Here is a 20130-nt window from a genome sequence, read left to right on the forward strand (position 1 = left end):
TGGAGGTAAAATACTTCCTTAAAAACAGGGGTTACGTCCTTTGCATTGACCTCTAAATTTGGAGAGCTTCTATGGGTTGGGGAAGGAATACTTCAAAGAGTTTTTCTTGTACTTCTAGTTTCTTATTTGTTTGACTGCTATTTGGGAGTGCTGGTACTTAAGAAACTCCAAAACAAACAAGAAAACCCCAAAACCCCAAAACCTTGAATAAATGATAGTATGAGAGGAAAGTATTGCTCTAGAAGTAACTGAATAGGGGTCAAGGGTTCTCTGCTTGTGTTTAGATCTTCAGAGTCTTCTGATGTCTTACAGAAATTCATTTAGTAGTGGTTAAACTTCTCACTTGGATCAGGAAATTGTAAAGTTTATAAAGCAGCTGAAAGTATTTTGAGATTCCAAGAGAAAGCCTACGACAGAATCACATATTTTGTGGCTGTCATGACTTTAATAACCAGAGGACTTCTGTTTAAATAAATTGCCTACTCTGTACCTGTATTCTTCTGTTGAAGATGCTTTAATTTAATTAATTTTCCATGAGCAAAAGAGGTGCCTGTTCAGTGTTTCAGTCCTTGTATTCCTGAAGTGTCTCTGCACTGTTTGCATTCAAAAGTTATTTTGTGTTATGTGGAATTCATCTGATTTTTCAGTTCTTTTTGAAAGCCTTGCTTGCCTTTTTTCCTCTTTTTCTAGGAATTTCACAAAAAATGAGTTGTTTTGTTCTTTAAAACAAACTCAAGATTAAAAAAACCCAACAAAACAACAAAATCTCAGTTGCCAAGTCTGTCTGGCTCTCTGTCTTAAGGCTTTATAATGGAGCCCACTGGTATAGTTTTTGTGCCGCAGCATGGTCAATAAAATGAGATCCCAAGGGAATTTCTTGGAGGCTTTTTATCCTCTACGGTGGTAGGCAGCAGAGCCTGGTGTAATCCTGAGATGATCAGTGTTGATTCGTTAGCTTTGCCAGGAAGTAGAACTTAGACCGTGACTGAGAAGGCCTTCTTGCTCCCTCTTGCTTTCCAAATAGTGTATGCTCTTCTTACGTCTTTATAAACTGCCCAGAGCAGGAGCTGTCTGTCTTCCTGCCAAGCTTCTCAGAAGTTGAGAATTTCATTCCCTAATGAAAGATAAGTTATCTCCATGCAGATTCCTTAATTTTAATAACAGTCAGATCTGAAAGATTGTTAATGTTACTAATTAAAACATGTTGGAACAACCATCAATGGATTTTCCTTCTGTGTAAAGGAGGGCTTTTGTCAGAAGAGAAGTAGATCAAGGATATATCTAAAAAGGTTTAACATCTTGTTTTACTTCATACTGGCTTTCAAATAGTAGAATTAAGAAAGTGGATCTTGCTTCTGTGTTTATATTCCCTAGATTCAATTATATTTTATAATTTTAAATTATTAATAATTATGTTTTAAAATCAATCCCTAGATTCATTATGTTTTAAAGTTAATGCCATACTCTAGATGTTTCACCTGGTGTGCTGTAAGTCTGTGGTACAATTTTAGGATTTCATTAAAGTGCAGTAGACCTTCATTGTATTCAATGTATGTCTCGTTTTGACTAATGGCTTCAGTCACCAAAAGGTGAGTTGGGCAGTGGGTGGAAAGTGGTTGCTTAGCTTTTAATTTCATAGAAGCAAATGCTGGTTTATCCTGTTTGTTTTTAACCATCACAGTATTAAGGACAGTGTGTCAGTCTCTGTTTGATAGAACTAATGGGAGACGTGGGAGGTATTCATTGGAAGGCCTTAGCGCGCTTCAATGAGAGGGGAAGGTGGATAGGCTACTGGGGATTAAGGTTTAATTAAGTGGGCATTAAGGCTTAAAAGGTTTTAAAAGGAGGAGTAAAACTGTTGCCATCTAAATTTAACAGTGTTTGACTTGAATGCTGTAATGATTGTGCTGATTCTCTGGTCACAAGTGTTTAGCACAAATGCAGTTTGGATTTCTGATGGAAGAAGGAAAGGGAGATTTTCTTTTGTTTCAGTGATTTTGGTGATGTTGATCACTTTTTAGTGCAACAGAAAGAAAATCTACTGAACCAGGGCAGAAAAGAAATGGAGTGGCTTTGGCCTGAGGGAAGCTATGCTCGTAGTCCTAGTAATGGATGATTAAATGAGTGATTTTGGGGACAGTAACTTCCAGCTGAATATAATTAAAAGCCTTTAGCATTCTTCCTACAATGATTGTGCATTCCATGTTTAATAATAAGCAAATGAACTGGTTGGCTGGATTTCTTGTGTTTTCCAAATAGTTTTATGATAGTCCCTCATTTAAATTCAGTAAGTGGGGACAATATTGGTGATTTTGATTTCGTGCTTGATCAAGACGGATCGTGTAATCGTAGCTGAATTCTGAGCTCTTTTTTGTATTCTGTGAAAAGTCTGGGGCTTTGGACATAGTTACCATTTTTCTGTCTTCTCCCACAGTCTGGAAATTGACAGGTAGAGGGCAGCAAAGTTCTATTTTTTTTATGTAAAGTTCAAACCATATTTTATTGCAGTGTTTTTTATCACGCTAGATAATGATTATGTCAGTTTGATGCATTGGTTGATGCTCTTTCTGAATGAAACACAATTGATTTTCAATTAAGGAAAATTTGCTGAAATACAAGTAAATTTAAAAGAACCTTGCCTGCAGTAAAATTTGACTGGTTGTAGAGTACCTGCAATACAGAAAATAAATAATTTACAAAGCCAATTGAAGGACAGCTTTTCAACATCAGTTGTAAAAAACTTGTGCTAGTTAGCCACAATCTATAATTAAAGACTAGGTGCTGAATTGTATAAATGGAAGCAAAATGATGTCACACACAGTTACCTCCCACTTCAATTAAGAATGAAAAAATGAAAGGGAGTCTTGCATGTGTGTCTGGATTGATTTTTGGATAAATGCTTCATCTTTTCCTTATTTATCTCTCAATGTGAAATTATTCATATTGGTCAGTGGAGACACAGTATTCTCCTGTGATTCCTTAAGTGGAGTTATGAAATGATGGCATTGAGTTGAAATCTGTTACTCCTCTGGCATTGGTGTGTGAGCTGTAAACATTTCACAAGAGGAACAGAAGTGTTAAAGCAAAAGTGGAAGTTAATTCTTATGAATTCATCCAGAAGGGAATACCCCATGCAGTACTTTAGCCATTAATAATGAACATTGATCGTTAATGCAGAAAGTAGAATTTACTTCATTAAATGCATTGGAACATATATTTTTATCTTTTAGAGTGATTGTAATGTTGTACTGTTGCCTGGTATTAGTATTGCCTTTTACTGTACAATGAGTACGCAGTGAGTTTAAGGGACAGTTTGAACTCAAAGCCCTTAATTGATAAGGAAGATCAGGGTCTGAAACTGGCAACAGTCATGCTTTACTGTGACTTTATGTTCTGAAACATATCAACTATAAAAAAAATCTCAAACCCATAAACCTTTATTCAAATGTTCTGGCCACGTTCAGAGTTAACTTCCATATTATGTAGATTCACTGAAGATAGGGAATTGCATAGGTATGTAAGGACTTGCAGTGGCTCACCAGCTCTGAAATGTTCAGGTTTTGTACAGCCTAATTGAAGCTGTCAGATTAAGGGTAGTTTCTCGGTTTTGTCCTTTTTTCCCTGTCTGTATGCATACTTGAAGCGCATGCTTTCAGCTGTGTGCAAGTTTCTTTTAGTTGCATCTCAGATAGCTATTAATATGGCTTCTTTGTTCATAGTGGATTAATAAAATGCAGGGAAAAAGTTTACAATGTGGAAAAAGCAGGTGTGATTTTGAAAGTAGTAAATGCAAAGATGCTGTCTGTCCTTTGCTTATTTCAGGGATGGAAAGTATTTCCAGGTTTAAATTGGGAGACAGTATTAGGATACCTTTTATATTTTTTTTTGTTCTTATTTTTATAGGTTTCTGTCAAAGTACTGCTATTGTTTTAAACATATTACATGAATTTTCTCATATGTGCTGGGATTTTCACTGCTGTCAACAGGTGCCTGCTTTGAATGCCCTGGAAAGCACAATTTGGCTTCCACAGTCTTAGTCTTATCATGCTTTAGAGTTTGGATTGTGTTTTGTATTCCTAGTGTAATTTGTTCGTTCATCAGTGGCTCCTGGGGAGCTGTATACTGTACTTACTTTTAAAATGCCTTTTTGAAGGACATTAAATTATATTTTTCATTGTTCTTCCTTTGTATATAATTCCTTTTGCATCTCTCCTAGACAAAATCTTGAAATGTTTATTCTGGCTGAAATTGACCCCAGATTATTACAGACGTTTTGCAGTATCTCCTGCTTTATCTAAACCAAGTTTTCAGGCATGTTACTTTGAACCCCATCACATCTGGATAAATGAGTCTTAAGTTGTGTCTAGGTAACATTTTTATTTTAGGTTTTAAAGTCTTATTTATGGGAACAATAAGCTTTTAGCATTATTGAAAATTAATACACATTTGTAAATGTATTGTTAACGTGATTATTTTAAGTGTTAGAGTACTATGTAAGTGTTGGAGTAGGAATAGTGAGTATTTAAGTATTAAAATATTTATTACGTGTTAATTCTTCATATAAGAGAGAAATATTTGGATCTGCAAAAGAAGTCATAAGAAATGTAGCAATTTTGTGCATGACGCAGTCATTAAAAAACAATCCATAAATGAGAAAAATAACAGTACCTAATTGGTTGCATTGTAGTGGGAAGTTATGGATATCTGAAACTTGAACCTTTGTGCTGTAATAGCATAAAGCAGCCAAATTGGATGTTTTAATTTCTGCTGGCTAACATTTAGGAAATAAGATTAATGAAATTTTAATGCATGCATTCATTTGGGGTTCTTCTAAATTTATTTTTTTTACAGAAGAGAGGAGGTAAAGCAAGACTGCTCATTGCTGCTTTGAATCCAAGGTAAGTTTGAGACACACATTTTTGTGATCAAATTGTATCATCTAAAAATAAGCTAAATTGAAAGGCTGAAATACCCTTTACTATGCAGCATCACAAAAGCATAGCCGCTATAATGTGCAAAATATTGCATTTTTTATTGGCAAGCTAAGTCTGTAGTGCTGCTGGTAAAAAAACAGATTGACATCTGGTCATTATTTCTTATCAAGGGTGTTTTACTTGTAATGCTATTTGACAGCTATATTCTGGGTCTGACAGCATTGAACCAGCTTAATTCCCACTGAACTGCTCTAAATACGTGGTATTGCAATCAGTTTAACAACCCCTGGAGGCAATAAAATCTCTCCTTTGAACACACACAAGGGGAAGAAATCTAAGATTTATAAAGGGCAGCAAGTATTCAAGATAGGGGCAAAGTTTATGTGTGAGCCTATAATTGATGTTTCCTTTGTTGGAAAAGAAAGCTTGAGGATGCTTTAAGAATTAATCTTTAACAAGTTCTAATCTGCACTAACAAGATCTGCTCAAGATGAGTGAGAGAGAGATATGATACCAAGAGTTTTGTCAGATTCAGCCAACGATGAAAATTCAAAGGTAGTGTGTAGTTCAAGAACATTTTTGAGCAGATAAGGAAACTTCACAGTTAGATGTGAAATCTGGTAGAGTTCCCTGCTGCAGGTGAATGAGTGTAGAACTTGTAACCTAGGCTGTTTGTTGTCTTACCATATATTCAGGTGAGTGTTCCTGTGGCTGCAGACACTTCCAATTATCTGCTGAACATATAGGGTAGGTGTCTGTTTAGGATTGTTTGTCTGCTTTTGTTCTTGCAAAATATAATTTGGCAGATAAGGCAGTGGTAAAACAAGGGTATATGGTGATGAGCTTATTAAACAGTATCGTACCTTCCAAGGGATACCCAGTTCTTTAAAAATTACTGTATTGGGTATCACTCATCAATAAAATGTAGCTGCCTCTAGGATGAAAGATGGTATCTCTCTAAGAGGGTATACTGACAGTCATGATTTAGGAATAGGAATATAAAAACATTTTACTTAATTGCAATTGGTAAATATCTTTTCTATCTTTATATTCTCCTTTATGTCCAAGAGTCATCATGAGAAAATTTTTTAAAAGGCAAGTTGCAGCATTGTTGCAGAAAGATGACTGCTCTCTCTGGATTAACTGTTACTTCTTTCACTGTCCCCTGGGACACAGGTCTCTTGTGTGAATGTTGCTACCTTTGATCTGCTTAGTTTATAAGATCTGAAGCAAGGTGTCAGGGTGAAGGCCTGATCATGGCCCTTGCATAAAGGGAATGAGGGATTGGGCCAGTGGAGGATGATGACAGGGCAAGAATGTGGATTAATGTACTTTAACTCTCACAGTCCATCCAAAGAAGTAAGAGTATTATGCAAAAATATAAACCCTGCATTGTCATGTAATTAAGATACTATTAATGCCATAGGAATGTTTCATTAAAATGTATTTTCCTTGCATATGTAGGAAGAGTGTTGCGGGAAAAGGTTTTCAGGGCCTTCCTGGCTTCCAGTTGCAGAACTACACAGGATTAAAGCATAACTGCTTAAGAGAAGTCTTTGTGTTCCAGGCTACCACCTGACCACTACTTTTATATCTGTAAAGCCAGTTGATACGAGGAGCTTAGGGATATTTTCCCTAGTGAGGAGGTGAAATAGTGTTATCGTAGAGGGCGGGAAATTTCAGGTTATTCTAACTTGTGAGAAGAGCTCTACATATGGAGAAAATGAATGCCTTTTATCTGATACCAGAGAAGATGGATAGTATCATAACATTGCGCTATGGAATTGTATGTTGGGTGGTATCCACTATTGCTGTGACAGGCAGTGGAATCCTGAACGGGTAGCTGTCAGACTTTCCAGGCAAAGATTCAAGCAGTGTGCAGTGGTATGGTGGACAGTGTTCCAGCAATAACAGTTAGTTCCTGAATGTGCTGTTTTCCTTGTTCAGTGCTGTCGTAGATCAATGCAGACAAGAGGAGGTTCTAGTGGTTTTCCCTCTGATTTTTTTCCAGAGGTTAGAGAGAACTTACCTGAAGGAATTTGTCAAAACTGTTTTCTTCTAGCTCTGATGTAGAGATCATCTTGTTTTAAGTAAGCATGTCCTGTAGCATTTTTGTTGCAATAGTTGAGATTTGGGACTGTCAATCTGCCTCAGTACTCTTTCCTCCAGAAATGAAGGTAGCTGCCATTTATTCAAGAGTTACATTAGCTGGCACTGGCATTCCTGTACAAATTCAAGTATTTGTAATGGCAGGATAGGTGGTTGCAGGTTTGATGCTGTAATTGTTTGCATTTAGTTTTTCTTAATCAACTGTAAATCTGATAGCCCAAAGAGGTCTTACAGTATTACAGGAAGAGGCCACCTCAGTATCTGAGCAATAGCTTTTGTTTTAATATGGAAAAAGGGAAGAAGCAAAATCCCTCTTGCCTGTGGTGAATAGGTAATTACAAGGCAGCATTTCTCTACAATTAAACCTCTAATGTAACAAAGTACTAGTAAGATGCTGCAAACAGCTGGGTGTACCTTTTAGGAATATGAAAATTAACTTTGCTCCAACTAATGTCAGTAGAACTCTTGAGAGTTTTCATCAGGTAGAAACTATCAGGTGTTGATATCTTTTCATGTTCAATTACATTTATTAGGTATTGTCAAAAATACTGTATTCGAAGGTTTGACTGCATTCCAGCATGCCCTTAGCCACCATGCTGCCTCCATTTAAAAAGCTGCTTTTCCTCTATTATCGCTTTTGGTTTTGCAGGATTTTAAGTTAGTTCATTAGGGGACTGCTTTTGTTTAGCTCATATTACTGTTGCTGGGTGTAGGACTCCCATGTAAGCTCAACTATAGAACAGTCTTGATCAAGTCATTACTATGATTATCAGATACACTCTGTAACACAGTTGATTTCATTTGGCAAAAGAGGCTACCAACTTGCTTTTTTGACTCCTTTTTTAGTGGTCTTATTCTACTTTCTGTGAATAATTTCGCAGTGTAGTTCTGTTCATAAGTTGTTCATTATAATATTTGTTAGGTTATTTTCTTCTCTTTATGAGGCATTGCAGGTAGTAAATATAGGTGATTCTGTCTTTGTTCAAGTACAGTGCCTTTGCTTTTCAGGTTGTTATTCTGGTCAAAAGACAAAGATCTTTTAACTGATTCACTGTTTATTGCCAATAGACACAAACGTTAAAACTTCTGCACCTACAGGCTAGTTTTAAAGAAAGAAATTTCACTCCCCCTGTGTCTAATATTAGTTTGGTTAACCCTTTCATGCCCAGTAGCTTTGCTTTATCCATGCACACCCTACAGGAACAGACACTGTCCCTTTCTGCTTGACAGTAAATAGTATTAGCAGAGAGCAACTGTGGTGCTGATATAAAAATTACTGTAACATGCTTATTTTTTATAATGCAACACTTGTGTTATTCCAGAAGATTTTGTAATCTTCTACTTCTTACTACTTAGTCAAAAAATTAGGGAAAAAAAATGGCAGATTTTGAACAGGTCTCTATTCCTTAATGTGAATGAGGAAGGTTCTATCCGAAGTAATTAAAAACAAATAACTTCATCTCATAAATTCAGATTTCAGTAGGGTGAAATTGCATCACATTGGTCATAGAATGAGTTATAAATGAGCCAGTGAATCTAGTGGATCATTTCAAATGCCTAATCTTAGTCAACCAGGTAAGTGAAGATGGCTATAAATTGGGTTAATTACTGTAGCTTGAGTTTTAGCTCAACAGCTCTTAATTTCAACTTTCAAAGGCTACACAAACCAATTTTGTACTCTTAGATTATAATGAGCAGTCTTTATTCTTTAATCAGTTCATCCAGTATCTGGCTGTCTACTGTAACATTCCTTTGAAGTCTAGTAAGATCTAACATAATTGAAGAAATGTCTAACTACTTGACTCTCTCTTTTTTAATATAAAGGAATTAAACATTAATCAGACTTGTGCATCTCAATTAAGCCAATTAAAATTATCACAGAATGTAGTGCACAGAGCAATAGGTAGCTTTAATGTTTGAATACATTATCAACTTTTACCTAATGTTCCTTATTTAGGATGTTTGTAACTCAAAAAGGAAATGCATGCAACCCATTAAAGAACACTACCATTGTTTAAAAAGTTTGACTAACTTAATTCACTTAGTGTAATTGCCTACATTTATGCACAAGTTATGTTAAAAATTGTTACATTTAGTTAAAAGTAATACTGTGGATTACTTTAGGTTTTCCTGTGCCAATCTAATTTTCCATAATTTTTTGTGCTGATTGCGTTTCTTATAAGAAATATATATACATTATATCTGAATTAATTTCTGTCACAGGGAAGTATGGCTTAGTCTTTACTGGCTGAAGTATATATGCAAAGTCCATATAATTACTAATAATTTGTAACAAGTGTTAATTGATAAACAACTCCCTCTGGTAGCTTAATTAAAGCTGTAGGATAGCAAGGCGATTTACAACTGGGATTGATCTCAATTAGTCAACAAAATCTGTGTAGTCTGTTCAAAGAAGAAGGAGGAAATTTAGCCTTGCGAGGCTTTGGGGATTTTGTCTTCTAGTCTTTTTTTTTTTTTAACAAGAGAAATAAAATCACAAGGATAGTAGTGTTTTCTGCAGTGATCTACCTATTGTATACTATGCTTATCTTTTACGCTACCCAGTATTTGTTCTTTCATTTGTTTGTTCATTGTCAGATTACAGAACAATATTCAAACATTTCTTTTTATTATACACAATGCAGTAAAAAAGTCATTTCATACAGAGATGTACATTTTAGAATAACACCCCCAGGAGACCACAAACTAGAGAATGAAAAACATTTAAAATATGTCAGTTTTTGATCTTACTTAGAGATTTGTTTATAAACTGGCATTATGCAGCCTTAATTAAAAGATAACACAGAAAAGATGGCATTAGGGAATAACTGGATATGTGGAAGCACACTGATCTTATAAAGTCAGCTATGCTTCGTCAGGATTCACTACTCTTTTATCATTTGGAATGATAGTAAGAATATAATCTATGAGTACTTGAAATTGCCCCTGTGGAATAAAAAAAAGTGTCATCTCTATTTAAACTAGATCACAGACTGGCTGCAAACAGCTGCTGAAACATTAATTAATTTGTTTGCAAATAAATCATGGATATATACTAGCTGAAAATACTGATATAAACAAGCATGAATGTTGTGCTGCTTAGATTACCTATGGATCCCTGGTTTGCCTTCATTTTTTAAGATAACTTCATATGTACCAGCAAAACCAACACAGAGACCAAATAATCTGGAGGAGCTGAGCCTTTTTATTAAAGTTGTCCTATAGATATATCGATGTGCTGAAATGCAAATCAGTTCCAGTGCTTTAAAAAACACACATCCATTTTACATTTGTGTAGGACTGAACCTCATTTAAGAAAGATTTGTTAATCAAAGAGAATGAAATATTTTAGTGGAGGCATATGAATGTGGGTTTAACAAGTTTGCAGCTAAAAATATGGCTTGATGATTTCAGCTCTGCAATTTATGTTCCTCTATCTTGAATGTTCTTTTGGTAGCTGGGTGGCATCCTCTATAAATTCTGCATTACTCAGTACCTGCTTTTCATATACCATCAAGGATGCTATTTAATGTCTATGGATTGTCTAAAGATATGGGCTAAATGCTAGCCTTCTTGCTTCACTGACCTAGAGCCCAGGCAGATGTACCCAAATTTGCACTTGTAACAACACATGCACTTACTTAAGGCTAGCCTTGTAGTTGTTATGGTGCTTATTGTAAGGGCAAATCCTTGACTCTTTCCAGTGCTGCCCTAGGCTCTGCATATGGTAAGCAAAGAGGAGGAAGATGACATTGCAGGCTTTGCACTCTTGACATAAGCTTTATTTTCAAGAGTGGAAAAAATAAAGGTTAGATTCTGCCAAAGGATTAGACTTGCATATGTAATATGAACAGTACAGGGAGGCAGGCCTTTGGATACTAGTAACTAACCTTCAGGTGGCAGGCTGATGTGCTACAAAACAGACATGTTTGTGGAGGTGTGAGGACATGGCCAGGGAAGATTGTGTGGCCTAAATTCCATTTTCTCAGAGAATGTTGTTTGCATCACTGGGTTGCTGTGGCTGGCTGTCTTATGTACATAGCTGGTTTTCTGCTTTTTAAAAAAGGTTTTGTTTTGAATCTTTTCTAACATGACAGGTGTCCTTTTTAGTCTTTGGAAAATTAAGTGTTTGCTAACAAGAAAAATCACATTCTGACATGAGAAAATAAGGGTAAAACCCGGGGGAAAAACCAAAACTGTGGAGAAGCTAATGCTGTGACTTGATAGATGTGCATTTGATTTCCCTCCTCCTTCTAGTGTATATATTTTTTTTGTACACTAGCTGAACTGTCACATAGAAGATTCTATTCCAAGGCAGATACCACTATCCAGATGTTCTTGTCAGTGGAGGGATAGATTTCCCTAAGTTTGACTGATAATTGTTAGAGCAATATTGATCTTTGGCATCATGCCTTAAGATCTCATCTTCTGTAGATAGTGCAAGTTCTAGCATTACTTCCAAGAGCAGTCTTTGACTTCAGAGAAGGTATTCCTGCAAAGCACTCGGGACATACTGTTAAGCACCCAGATACCTGCTTCATGCTTCCTTTCAGCCTGATAGCAAAAGCTTCAAATCATTTAGTCTTTGTACTTAACTATGGTTTTGCCTTTTGCTTGGGCTCTCAAGCACTGGCTAGAGCATGAGTAGTTTCCGAACTCGAAGCCTGTTAGGGCTTTTTCAGAGGTTAATGTGACTGCCTAGTAAAGTATCACAGTCATGTTTGTTTACCACCCCTACCCCAAGGTTCACCCACCACATGCTCCAAATTAAGCTGTTCAGCTTCTTGTGGCACAGTATTTCCACTAGTCTGACTCTTCAGTGACAGTATCTGTCTCGAAGTCTGACTTTCTCATGTTTAAGGAAAGAAGGAGAAACTTCCACATTATTTCCACCAATAATACCAGTATAGCGCTCTTTTTGTGGAAGATCTGAACCTTTGGATTTTCTTGTGGAGTGAGGAAGTATTTGTCTGAATGTGCGGATAGTTAACAGCATTACCTGCAGGCCAGTTACCTGAGGGTAGCTGTGTGCTCTTACAAGTTCTACTTTTACATGGAGGGTGGTGATGGCTTCAGGAAGCCAATTTATGATCCCTGGACAAACTGGTCTGTAAGAACAGGCAGAGTGGAGAGAAAGGTTTTAATGATAGTGCTGTTAAGAGAGATTTTATTAATGCTTCTGTATTTCCAACTGGAAACTCCCATGAAAGTTGTAACTATCAAGGTTTCTGCTCAAATTAGGGAAGCACAGATTTTGAGAAAGGTCTTTTTGTTCCCATATTCTTTAAGAAAGCTGTATTTTCTTTTTTTTTTTTTTTTTTTAGGGTCTACTTTTGAACTTCTACTGTATATACAATCATTTTGGATAAAATTTAAGCCCACTTGTGCTCATAACAGAATAAAAAGCGGAAGGCAGTCAGGGATGAGCAGGGTTTTCAGCACCACTAACACTGAGAATTTTGACTAGCTTTTCTGACATTCATGTTTACTCCTGTCCTGTTATGGTGACTAGATTCAGATATAATGTCTCCTAACCTAAATATAACAAACTGTTGCAGGGGTGGAACTTCACCATGTGCTTGCCATTTGAATTCTTCAAGCTGTCAGCCCACTTATGGGATGGGCTCAAACTGTTCAGTTTATCATGTTAATCTTTCCACAGTCCTGAATAAGGCTCCAATGTATAGCTGTCAGGAAGGAGGCTGTTCCTACTGTCTTAGATTTTAGCATTTAATGTAAACAAGAAACATAAACAATCCACAATGTTTTTGGAAGAGGTGATACCAGGGTAATAACCAAGCAAAAATCCTACTTCCTGGAATGAGTGTATCTCCCTTGAGTTCTTCTGGTGCTGAATTTCCTAGTGCCAGTGGCACTGTTCAAGCTTCTTTCCACTTTTTGGTTCATGCTGAAGATACTTACCTGGACTTCTGTATCATGTTCTCTGCAAGGTCATAATTTAAGGTATAGCTTGGTGCATCTTGGGCTGAAATTGTGTTGTCTTCTCAGAATTGACCCTTCCGTAATGTCTCAGGGCTGATTTATTGTATTTTATTTGGATTTTTGGTTGTAGGTTTGTCTCCCCTCCTTCTTTTCCCCAGTGTTAAGGGCTGTACTTATGAATTGACTTAAGGAGACTTCAGGCAAAGTTGAAGCAAGAGTTGGGGATTCATCCTGGTAACTTTTCAGGTTACTCTGTGGTGCTAGTTACTTCAAGAGCTTAGTCACCTTTAAAATGCTTTATTTATTTATGTGCTTGTTTCCAACCAGTGTCCCCAGTTCCACTCTCTTTTCCTTCTAGGAGCACAGAGATCCATCCCCCTGGCAGCATGACCCACAAGCTGTCTGGAGGGTGTTACTTCGGGGTAGGTGACAAGGCGAGGACTCTTGAACATGCTGCCAGACCATGAGGAACTGTACTTAGGACCTTAATGCAGCCCTCCCTCTGGGTTTGGCTGCTCGCTGCAGCTAATTATAATTGTAAATTTGCCCTTAAAATCAAATTCTGTTTAAAGAGCAACTTTTGCCTTGGGGCAGCCTTGTAAGCGGAAAATACTTATCCAAAAAGCAGTTTACTTGGCTTATGATTTCCTGTAATCCCTATATTGTTCTCTGAGATACTTGTATGAGAGCAAAGAACTGCATTCCACAGCCTAGCCTCTCCGCTCCTCTTTCTGTGCCTGATTTTGTACAGAATTGATTACCTTTTGTTTTATGGTATCACAGCCAGTTCCCATAGAAATGGCTGGATGCTCCCAACCTTCATGATAGAAGCCACAACTTCCACAGAGCAGTGGTTGGGGCATGTCTCCTCAGGAATTTAGGCTTTTGGTTCTTTCAGCATAGGACAGTTTGGGTAGAATCACTTTGTGACTAGAGCTTATTCTGGGCTAAAACATAGAACTTATTTAATCTTGCGGCCACACAGTCCATCTTGGGATCAAGAAGCAAAGGACAGCATCATGCCTAACTGAAGTGTGCACTAATCACTTGACTGTCTGAAGTCCAGTTCACTATTTGAAATTGGGACAGGGTTATTTGTCCAGTGATGTAAAGTCCTGTGCTTTTTTGGGAGATCTAAATAAATCTGAATGCCTGAAGCTATTTGTGCAAAATAGGCCATGTAATAATTGAGTACAGCAGGTGCAACTGCTTGTCCTCCAGCAGGTCTGCAGTATGAGGTTTTGAGCTGCCTGGGTTCTTGATGGGGAATGAGCCATGCAGCTATTGGCGTTCATCAAGAGCAAGTAGAAGGAATAACTAAGCTTAGCTAACCTTCCTTATTATCCCATTTCTTCCTGATTTGTAAAGAATTGAGTTTCTGAACAGTTTTGGCTTGGTTTATATCTTTTGTTCTTAATATGTTAAGGATCAACTAGTGGTTTCAGGGTCTGTCAGAAAAATGAAAATACTAGTATTCAACCACAGAATTGGTTATGTAAGCTAAAATGAAACTCACTTTTATGTAAGTGTCAAAAGTGTACATAGACGGTACTTCAGTGCAAGATTTGGATGGTAGTAAACTGAGAATAAGTAAAGAAAAATATAATTAAAAAAATAAAAAGGCCCCAGAATGCCTTTATGTTCCAAAATGCCATAAGGTCAATTGCTTGGCACCATCTTCCCAAGTATGCTAAACAGTACTCTACAGGTTGCTTAACATCAGGGCCCAGACAGGAGGCAATGGCTGAAATAGCATGATGTGAAAAAGGGAGTAGCTCGAATGCTTCCATCCACGTGTTAGCAGTCAGGCAGCCTTGGACTGTCATTGCTTCAGAATCTGATGGTTGTGTTGGAGCTTACTTTGGTAAGAGTTCAGTAGGAATTGTTTGGATGTAAGTGATAGGACAGTGTTAAAACATCATTTTTAGTTTGGGTGGCAGAATTTTAAGAAAAGTCTATTAAGGTTTCAGTTTTCTTATTTATTTGTACAGTGAGTAATTGTCATTCCTGTCATGGGGGCCAAAACTTACAATAAGCTACTTAAGGAATAAACAAGACTCATGAGTTATAACACATACTTGGAATAATGCAGGGAAACAATGAGGGATATTACTGAAGCAAAACTAATTTCTGTTCTTGTGTAACATCCTGACCAGAACAGTGAAGGACATCACAAATCCATTCATTTATTTCAAAATTTGCAAAACAAATCCCTTCTTACACGTAGTATTTGTACAACATGAAATTATTATTCAATAAGTTGACATTTTAAACCTATTACTGCCTAAACCCATCTATTACTGAGCTATTCAGAGCACTAAGTTAACATTTACCAGAACATTCATCCTCACATCATGGAGAGATCAAGCTCAAATCCTTTATTTCATATTCAGATCTTGTTGGGTCAGGATTGAAAACTGCTACCTTTCTGATACTTTACTGAAAAGCCACTCTGAAATCCACAAAAGAATTATTATCAAGTTACTGCAGTTATTCAGCTAGATGTTGACTTTGATATGTCAACTCTCTGATCTTTAATAGAAAATTGATGGTCTTGCCCTGAGGGTCAGTCATATGCATGACCAGGATAGGCCAAGGTTTGCATTAAATTACACCCAGCCTTGCATTCTCATTCTCTGGCAGGCAAAGTCAAACAAAGCCAAATGGATCCCTTGTTAGTTTTGTTTTCTTCATTGTTTTGTGTTGGCATATGGATTTAATTCTGTAATGGGTGATTGCTGGGCACAATCTGCTTTATTGATTTTCTGGGGAAAGTTTTTGTAAGAGCACCCGGAAGTGTAATAACATAAAAGCAACTGGTGCAATTTTTGTTCTTGTTGCAGTATGTGTCTATTATAGCACTTATTCCACAATTGATTGTGTCACAAAAAATCAGGTTAGGCTTGTGTTTCCAGAACTTGCTTCCTCCAGCCACAGGCTGAAGTTGTCAATCCCACTGTGGCTCTTTTGGTTCCTATAAGTCTTGTACCTGTGGTGACTGCAATAAATCATGCAAACTTTGGCCCTTTTTCAGTGCTGTTGGTTGTCAGTTCATACAAAGTTGCATTTTTAACTTGTCTGAGGAAGGAACGCAGTATGGCAAAACTAGGACATCCATGGTCTGGGACTGTTTCGGATTCCAGCTTCTAAAGTGTTGGATGAAGCCACAGGGGGTTGGGTGAGCTACTGCTCCATGCATAATTTCTTTGATGGCTGCAGATGAATATGTTTTATGGCAGCAACTAAAGGAAATGAAAGAAAGGGAATATGCTTTCCATTTAAAAAAAAAACAAAAAACAACCAACAACTATTCTTCAGCTTCTGTTTCCTGCAACTGCTATTATGTAAACACCATATCAAATATGCCTACAGAGGCTTGGATGGCATAGCAGCATCTTCTGGTCTTATCTGTAGCTTCCTGCAAGGTACTTAGGTTTACTGTTCAAAATAATGACAGGTGAACATACCTACTTTCTTTTCTCAGAATGAAGCAAAATTTTCATACCAAATCATCATAGAAGATGATGGATAAGTTTGGACGTATGCCTCTCTGGATAATGGCATCAAAGAAAGTCCCATTTATTTTGGCCAATACAGTGCCCAATAAAGCAGGCTTTGTCTGGGCTGTCAAATGGGGCATCTGTGCATTAACTAGGGTGTCCCTTTCCTCATACAAAATCTAAAGAGTTATCACTTTTTATAGATCTTACCATTTTTAAGTAGGCTGATCACAGAAATACTTCATTTACAAAACTTGTCTGTTTGTGTTGATTTTGTGGCAGTGTTATTTTGTTGGCTAGCTTTTTCAAAGCCTTAGCTAGGAGCCAGACAACTTGCTGAAATGCAATAGGATCTAATGTTCAGAAAACCTAACTGATTTAGGAAGGCAAGTCTCATTGACTTTCAGTAGGACTTACATGCTTAAGTCTCTTAAATGCTTCTGCAAATGCCAACCTTGGATTTGAAAGCCAACCTTGGATTCCAAACATATGTGATAAAGCACTTTCACAGAAGCAGAATGTTCACAGTATACACTGTAGGACCAAGTTGTTTCACAACAGATGCATATAAGGCATTTAACTGTTAAAAAAAAAAAAGTGTCAGAGTTCAGATTCAAAGGAGAATGCACAGCCTATTGTGACTATTAATACAGCTCTTAATGCCAAGTTAAGAACATCAGTGAATATATAGGAATGATGTTAGGAATAGCCCTTGTTACTGCTTTGATGTGAATCTCCTTCATCAAACTCGGAATTAACTTTGCTGAAGTCAGTAGACTTTTGCACCCTTGTAAGTGGCTGCAGTCAGGCAACCCTCTAACTACACACACTATTATAGAGCAAAACATACAGATTATAAATAACATCACAGGGAGACTGGGTCTACTTTATCTCTGCAGTAATTCTTCTGATACGCTTTGAGTTACATCAGGATAAATTTGGCCCACTGAGATTAGTATAAAAAAGCAGATAGTGTTTCTTAGCTAGAAAGGTGCATATAAATCCCTGTATCTCTAACTTTGATCAGCTTAACACTCAGCTTTCTGTGTGAATCCTTTACCTTCTCTCTTATTTCAGAGCAGCTAATGCTGGCAAATGCCTTTTGGACCTACAAAATTACAGTGCTGTACAGTGGAGGTGCTGTGAAACTCCCAGAGCATAGAAGTGATGCTTGGATCAAACTGTGTTTCTCTTCCTCCTAGTGCATGAAATTGTGCAGATGTCTCCTTCAAACCTCTCTTTCATTTTAGAGCCTGATCCTGTGACCCACTGATTCATCTCCCTTTAAAGCTAATAAGAGTTGAAAGTGTTCATCACCATTCGTAGTGCAGGATTAGGCCCTTAATTATTCTTGGAAATAGTCATTCCCTTCTGGGTGATGAAATGGTGGTGTATCAGCCTTACCTGGTGATGGTAATATCTCCTTATGTTTGTCTTAAGACACCTAGCTATAGATGTCACTTTGTCAAGACAAGGAAAATTGCTGTGTTAGCTACCTCCCCAACATTGTATACATTATATAGCAACATATGGCACCAGCCTGGTTTTGGTTTGTCCCTTAGGAAAGAAAAGATTGTATCCACTCTTTAAAATAGCTCATCATTTAATACTTTTCTGTATAATTAGGAAATGATGTTCATCTGACAAAGTACATTCATTAAATAATTTCAAAATAAGCCAGAGGCATTGTTTAAACCTAGTGTCAACATAAACTGTAAAAAATGTGCAGAATAGTTAAATTTTAGCCAAAAGTATATGTTAATGGAGCAAGAACACTAAATGTTTTTTCTGCTTTTTAAGGCATCGAACTATCTTTTAGTGCAAGTTCTGCCTCACAGCCAGATCTGGCCCCTTCTTCACCCTAGCCCTTTCATCTCCCTTTGTTCCATGTCTATGCTGAGACTGAGATTTTCCCACCTCTCTCAGTCTTACTGTGGCTCTGAAAGATGATTGCCTTCCGGTGAAGCCCTTTCCCCTTCTTCTGTACCCAAGCTCCATGTTCAATGAACATCAAAAAGCCTTATCATACCCTGATGGTTTAAATCTTTAAACAGAGAGTAACAGCCTGAGTACATCCAGACCCCTCACATCCTATAGTCTTGTCACTATGTGTTCCTGCAACAATTACCAGGAGAGGGAGGCTGCGGAGTGAATCAAGTAGCGTGTGTTGTCTCCCTGGACTCCATGCTGATGCTCTGATCAGGACTTCAGCAAAATTCTGTTTGAAATGAGAATAGACTAATTTTCATCAGACTCTTCTCAGAGGAATCCCATGTGGGCTAGCATGCCAAGGGTCATCATTAGAAAACTGCCTTCAAAAGAGCTGAGGTTTCTTGTGGCAAAGCTTTCTCCCTTTACTAAATTTATAAACATTTATGTAAAAGTGTATACATTAATTGTCAGCTTCCTTGTATACGTGCAAAGTAATGCCCAAAAACATACTTGAAGAAATACACTTGTAAAAATAGCCCAAGTAAGGACAAAAATGTCCTCATTTTGACAGAAAATTCAGAATACTGTGATCAAAGGATGCTGTAACTCCCAGCTGTTCAAAGGGACTTATATTTAAAAAAAAAAAAAAAAAATCAGATGTGACCAAGAATAGAAAATAACTCATTAAGAGCTTAACTGGATGATGACAGGTGAAGCCATCAGTTGCTTAAACAGTGTAATGTTTTTCTAAGCAGTTTATTTTTCTTTTTTTTTTTCTCCCCCCCCCAGGGCAGTGACTATAAGCTTAAGAATTATTGCAAACATCCTTGTGCTCCTCTCACTTGCTGGAAGTATTTACATCATATACTTTGTTGTGGATCGATCCCAAAGGTTAGAGCGCGCCAAAAAGGAATTGACTCTTTGGGAAAAAAATGAGGTACACTGTCTTTATGCCACCTCTGTGTTAGAAGTAGGATTATTTTCTCGGGGCTTTCTGTAGCAATAGTGAATGTTCTGTGAATATTTCCATTCAGAGGAAGGAGTGGATACTGAGAGTAGGAAGTGAGTAAGGATGGAGAAGGTACTCATCCATTTAAGAGGAGGATGCTGGCTTCATATTTCCCATGTATTGTTTTTATTTTAATTAATAAAGTAGTAACTTTAAAGCTATAACATCCAAAGTAAAGACTCCTGAGTGGTATTCCAGATCTATAATTTTGCATCGTAACTACTGTTATTGTTAATGTCAATAATAACTTTTAAAATATCTCCTCCAAGAAAAGCCATCACCAAAGCATGTACATCAGCAGTATTTTAATCAGCACTCAAGGTACCACAGAAAATCTACATGAAAAGCTCCCAAAACGCTGTGTCTTTCTGTTCTGTAGGTAAGTGTAGTTGTGTCACTGATCACAATGATTGCACCCTCTGCTTTTGAACTTGTGGCGGCTCTGGAGATGTATCACCCAAGGACTACTCTTCGCTTCCAGCTTGCCAGGTATGGGCGTTATGCGGTGTAGAAAATCTGTGGGAAGAAAGGGAGAAAGAGATGTGTTCTGGTGACATGTTTTAATCCAGCCAAACCAGAGGATGTATGAGAAGGCAATGGGATAATGATGCACTCAATTCTTGTTTTCAGGGTTCTTGTTCTATACCTGGGAAACCTCTACAGTTTAATCATTGCTCTCCTGGATAAGGTGGACAGTATGAGT

General features: G+C 37.3%; 1 protein-coding gene across 1 annotated transcript in view; it reads left to right on the top strand.

The window, feature by feature from the left end:
• Positions 1–14826: 14826 nt before the first annotated feature.
• The window catches only part of LOC113482851 (transmembrane channel-like protein 3), a 5854-nt gene continuing 550 nt past the window's right edge, over positions 14827–20130 (top strand). The window contains exons 1-5 of the mRNA XM_026853922.1: positions 14827–14850; positions 15830–15882; positions 19208–19355; positions 19807–19916; positions 20058–20122. Coding sequence (XP_026709723.1) covers positions 14827–14850; positions 15830–15882; positions 19208–19355; positions 19807–19916; positions 20058–20122 — 400 coding nt within the window. The remainder of the gene's footprint in view (positions 14851–15829; positions 15883–19207; positions 19356–19806; positions 19917–20057; positions 20123–20130) is intronic.

This window comes from Athene cunicularia, assembly GCF_003259725.1.
Source record: "Athene cunicularia isolate RWA chromosome 8 unlocalized genomic scaffold, athCun1 chr8_part1, whole genome shotgun sequence".
Classification (NCBI taxonomy): domain Eukaryota; kingdom Metazoa; phylum Chordata; class Aves; order Strigiformes; family Strigidae; genus Athene; species Athene cunicularia.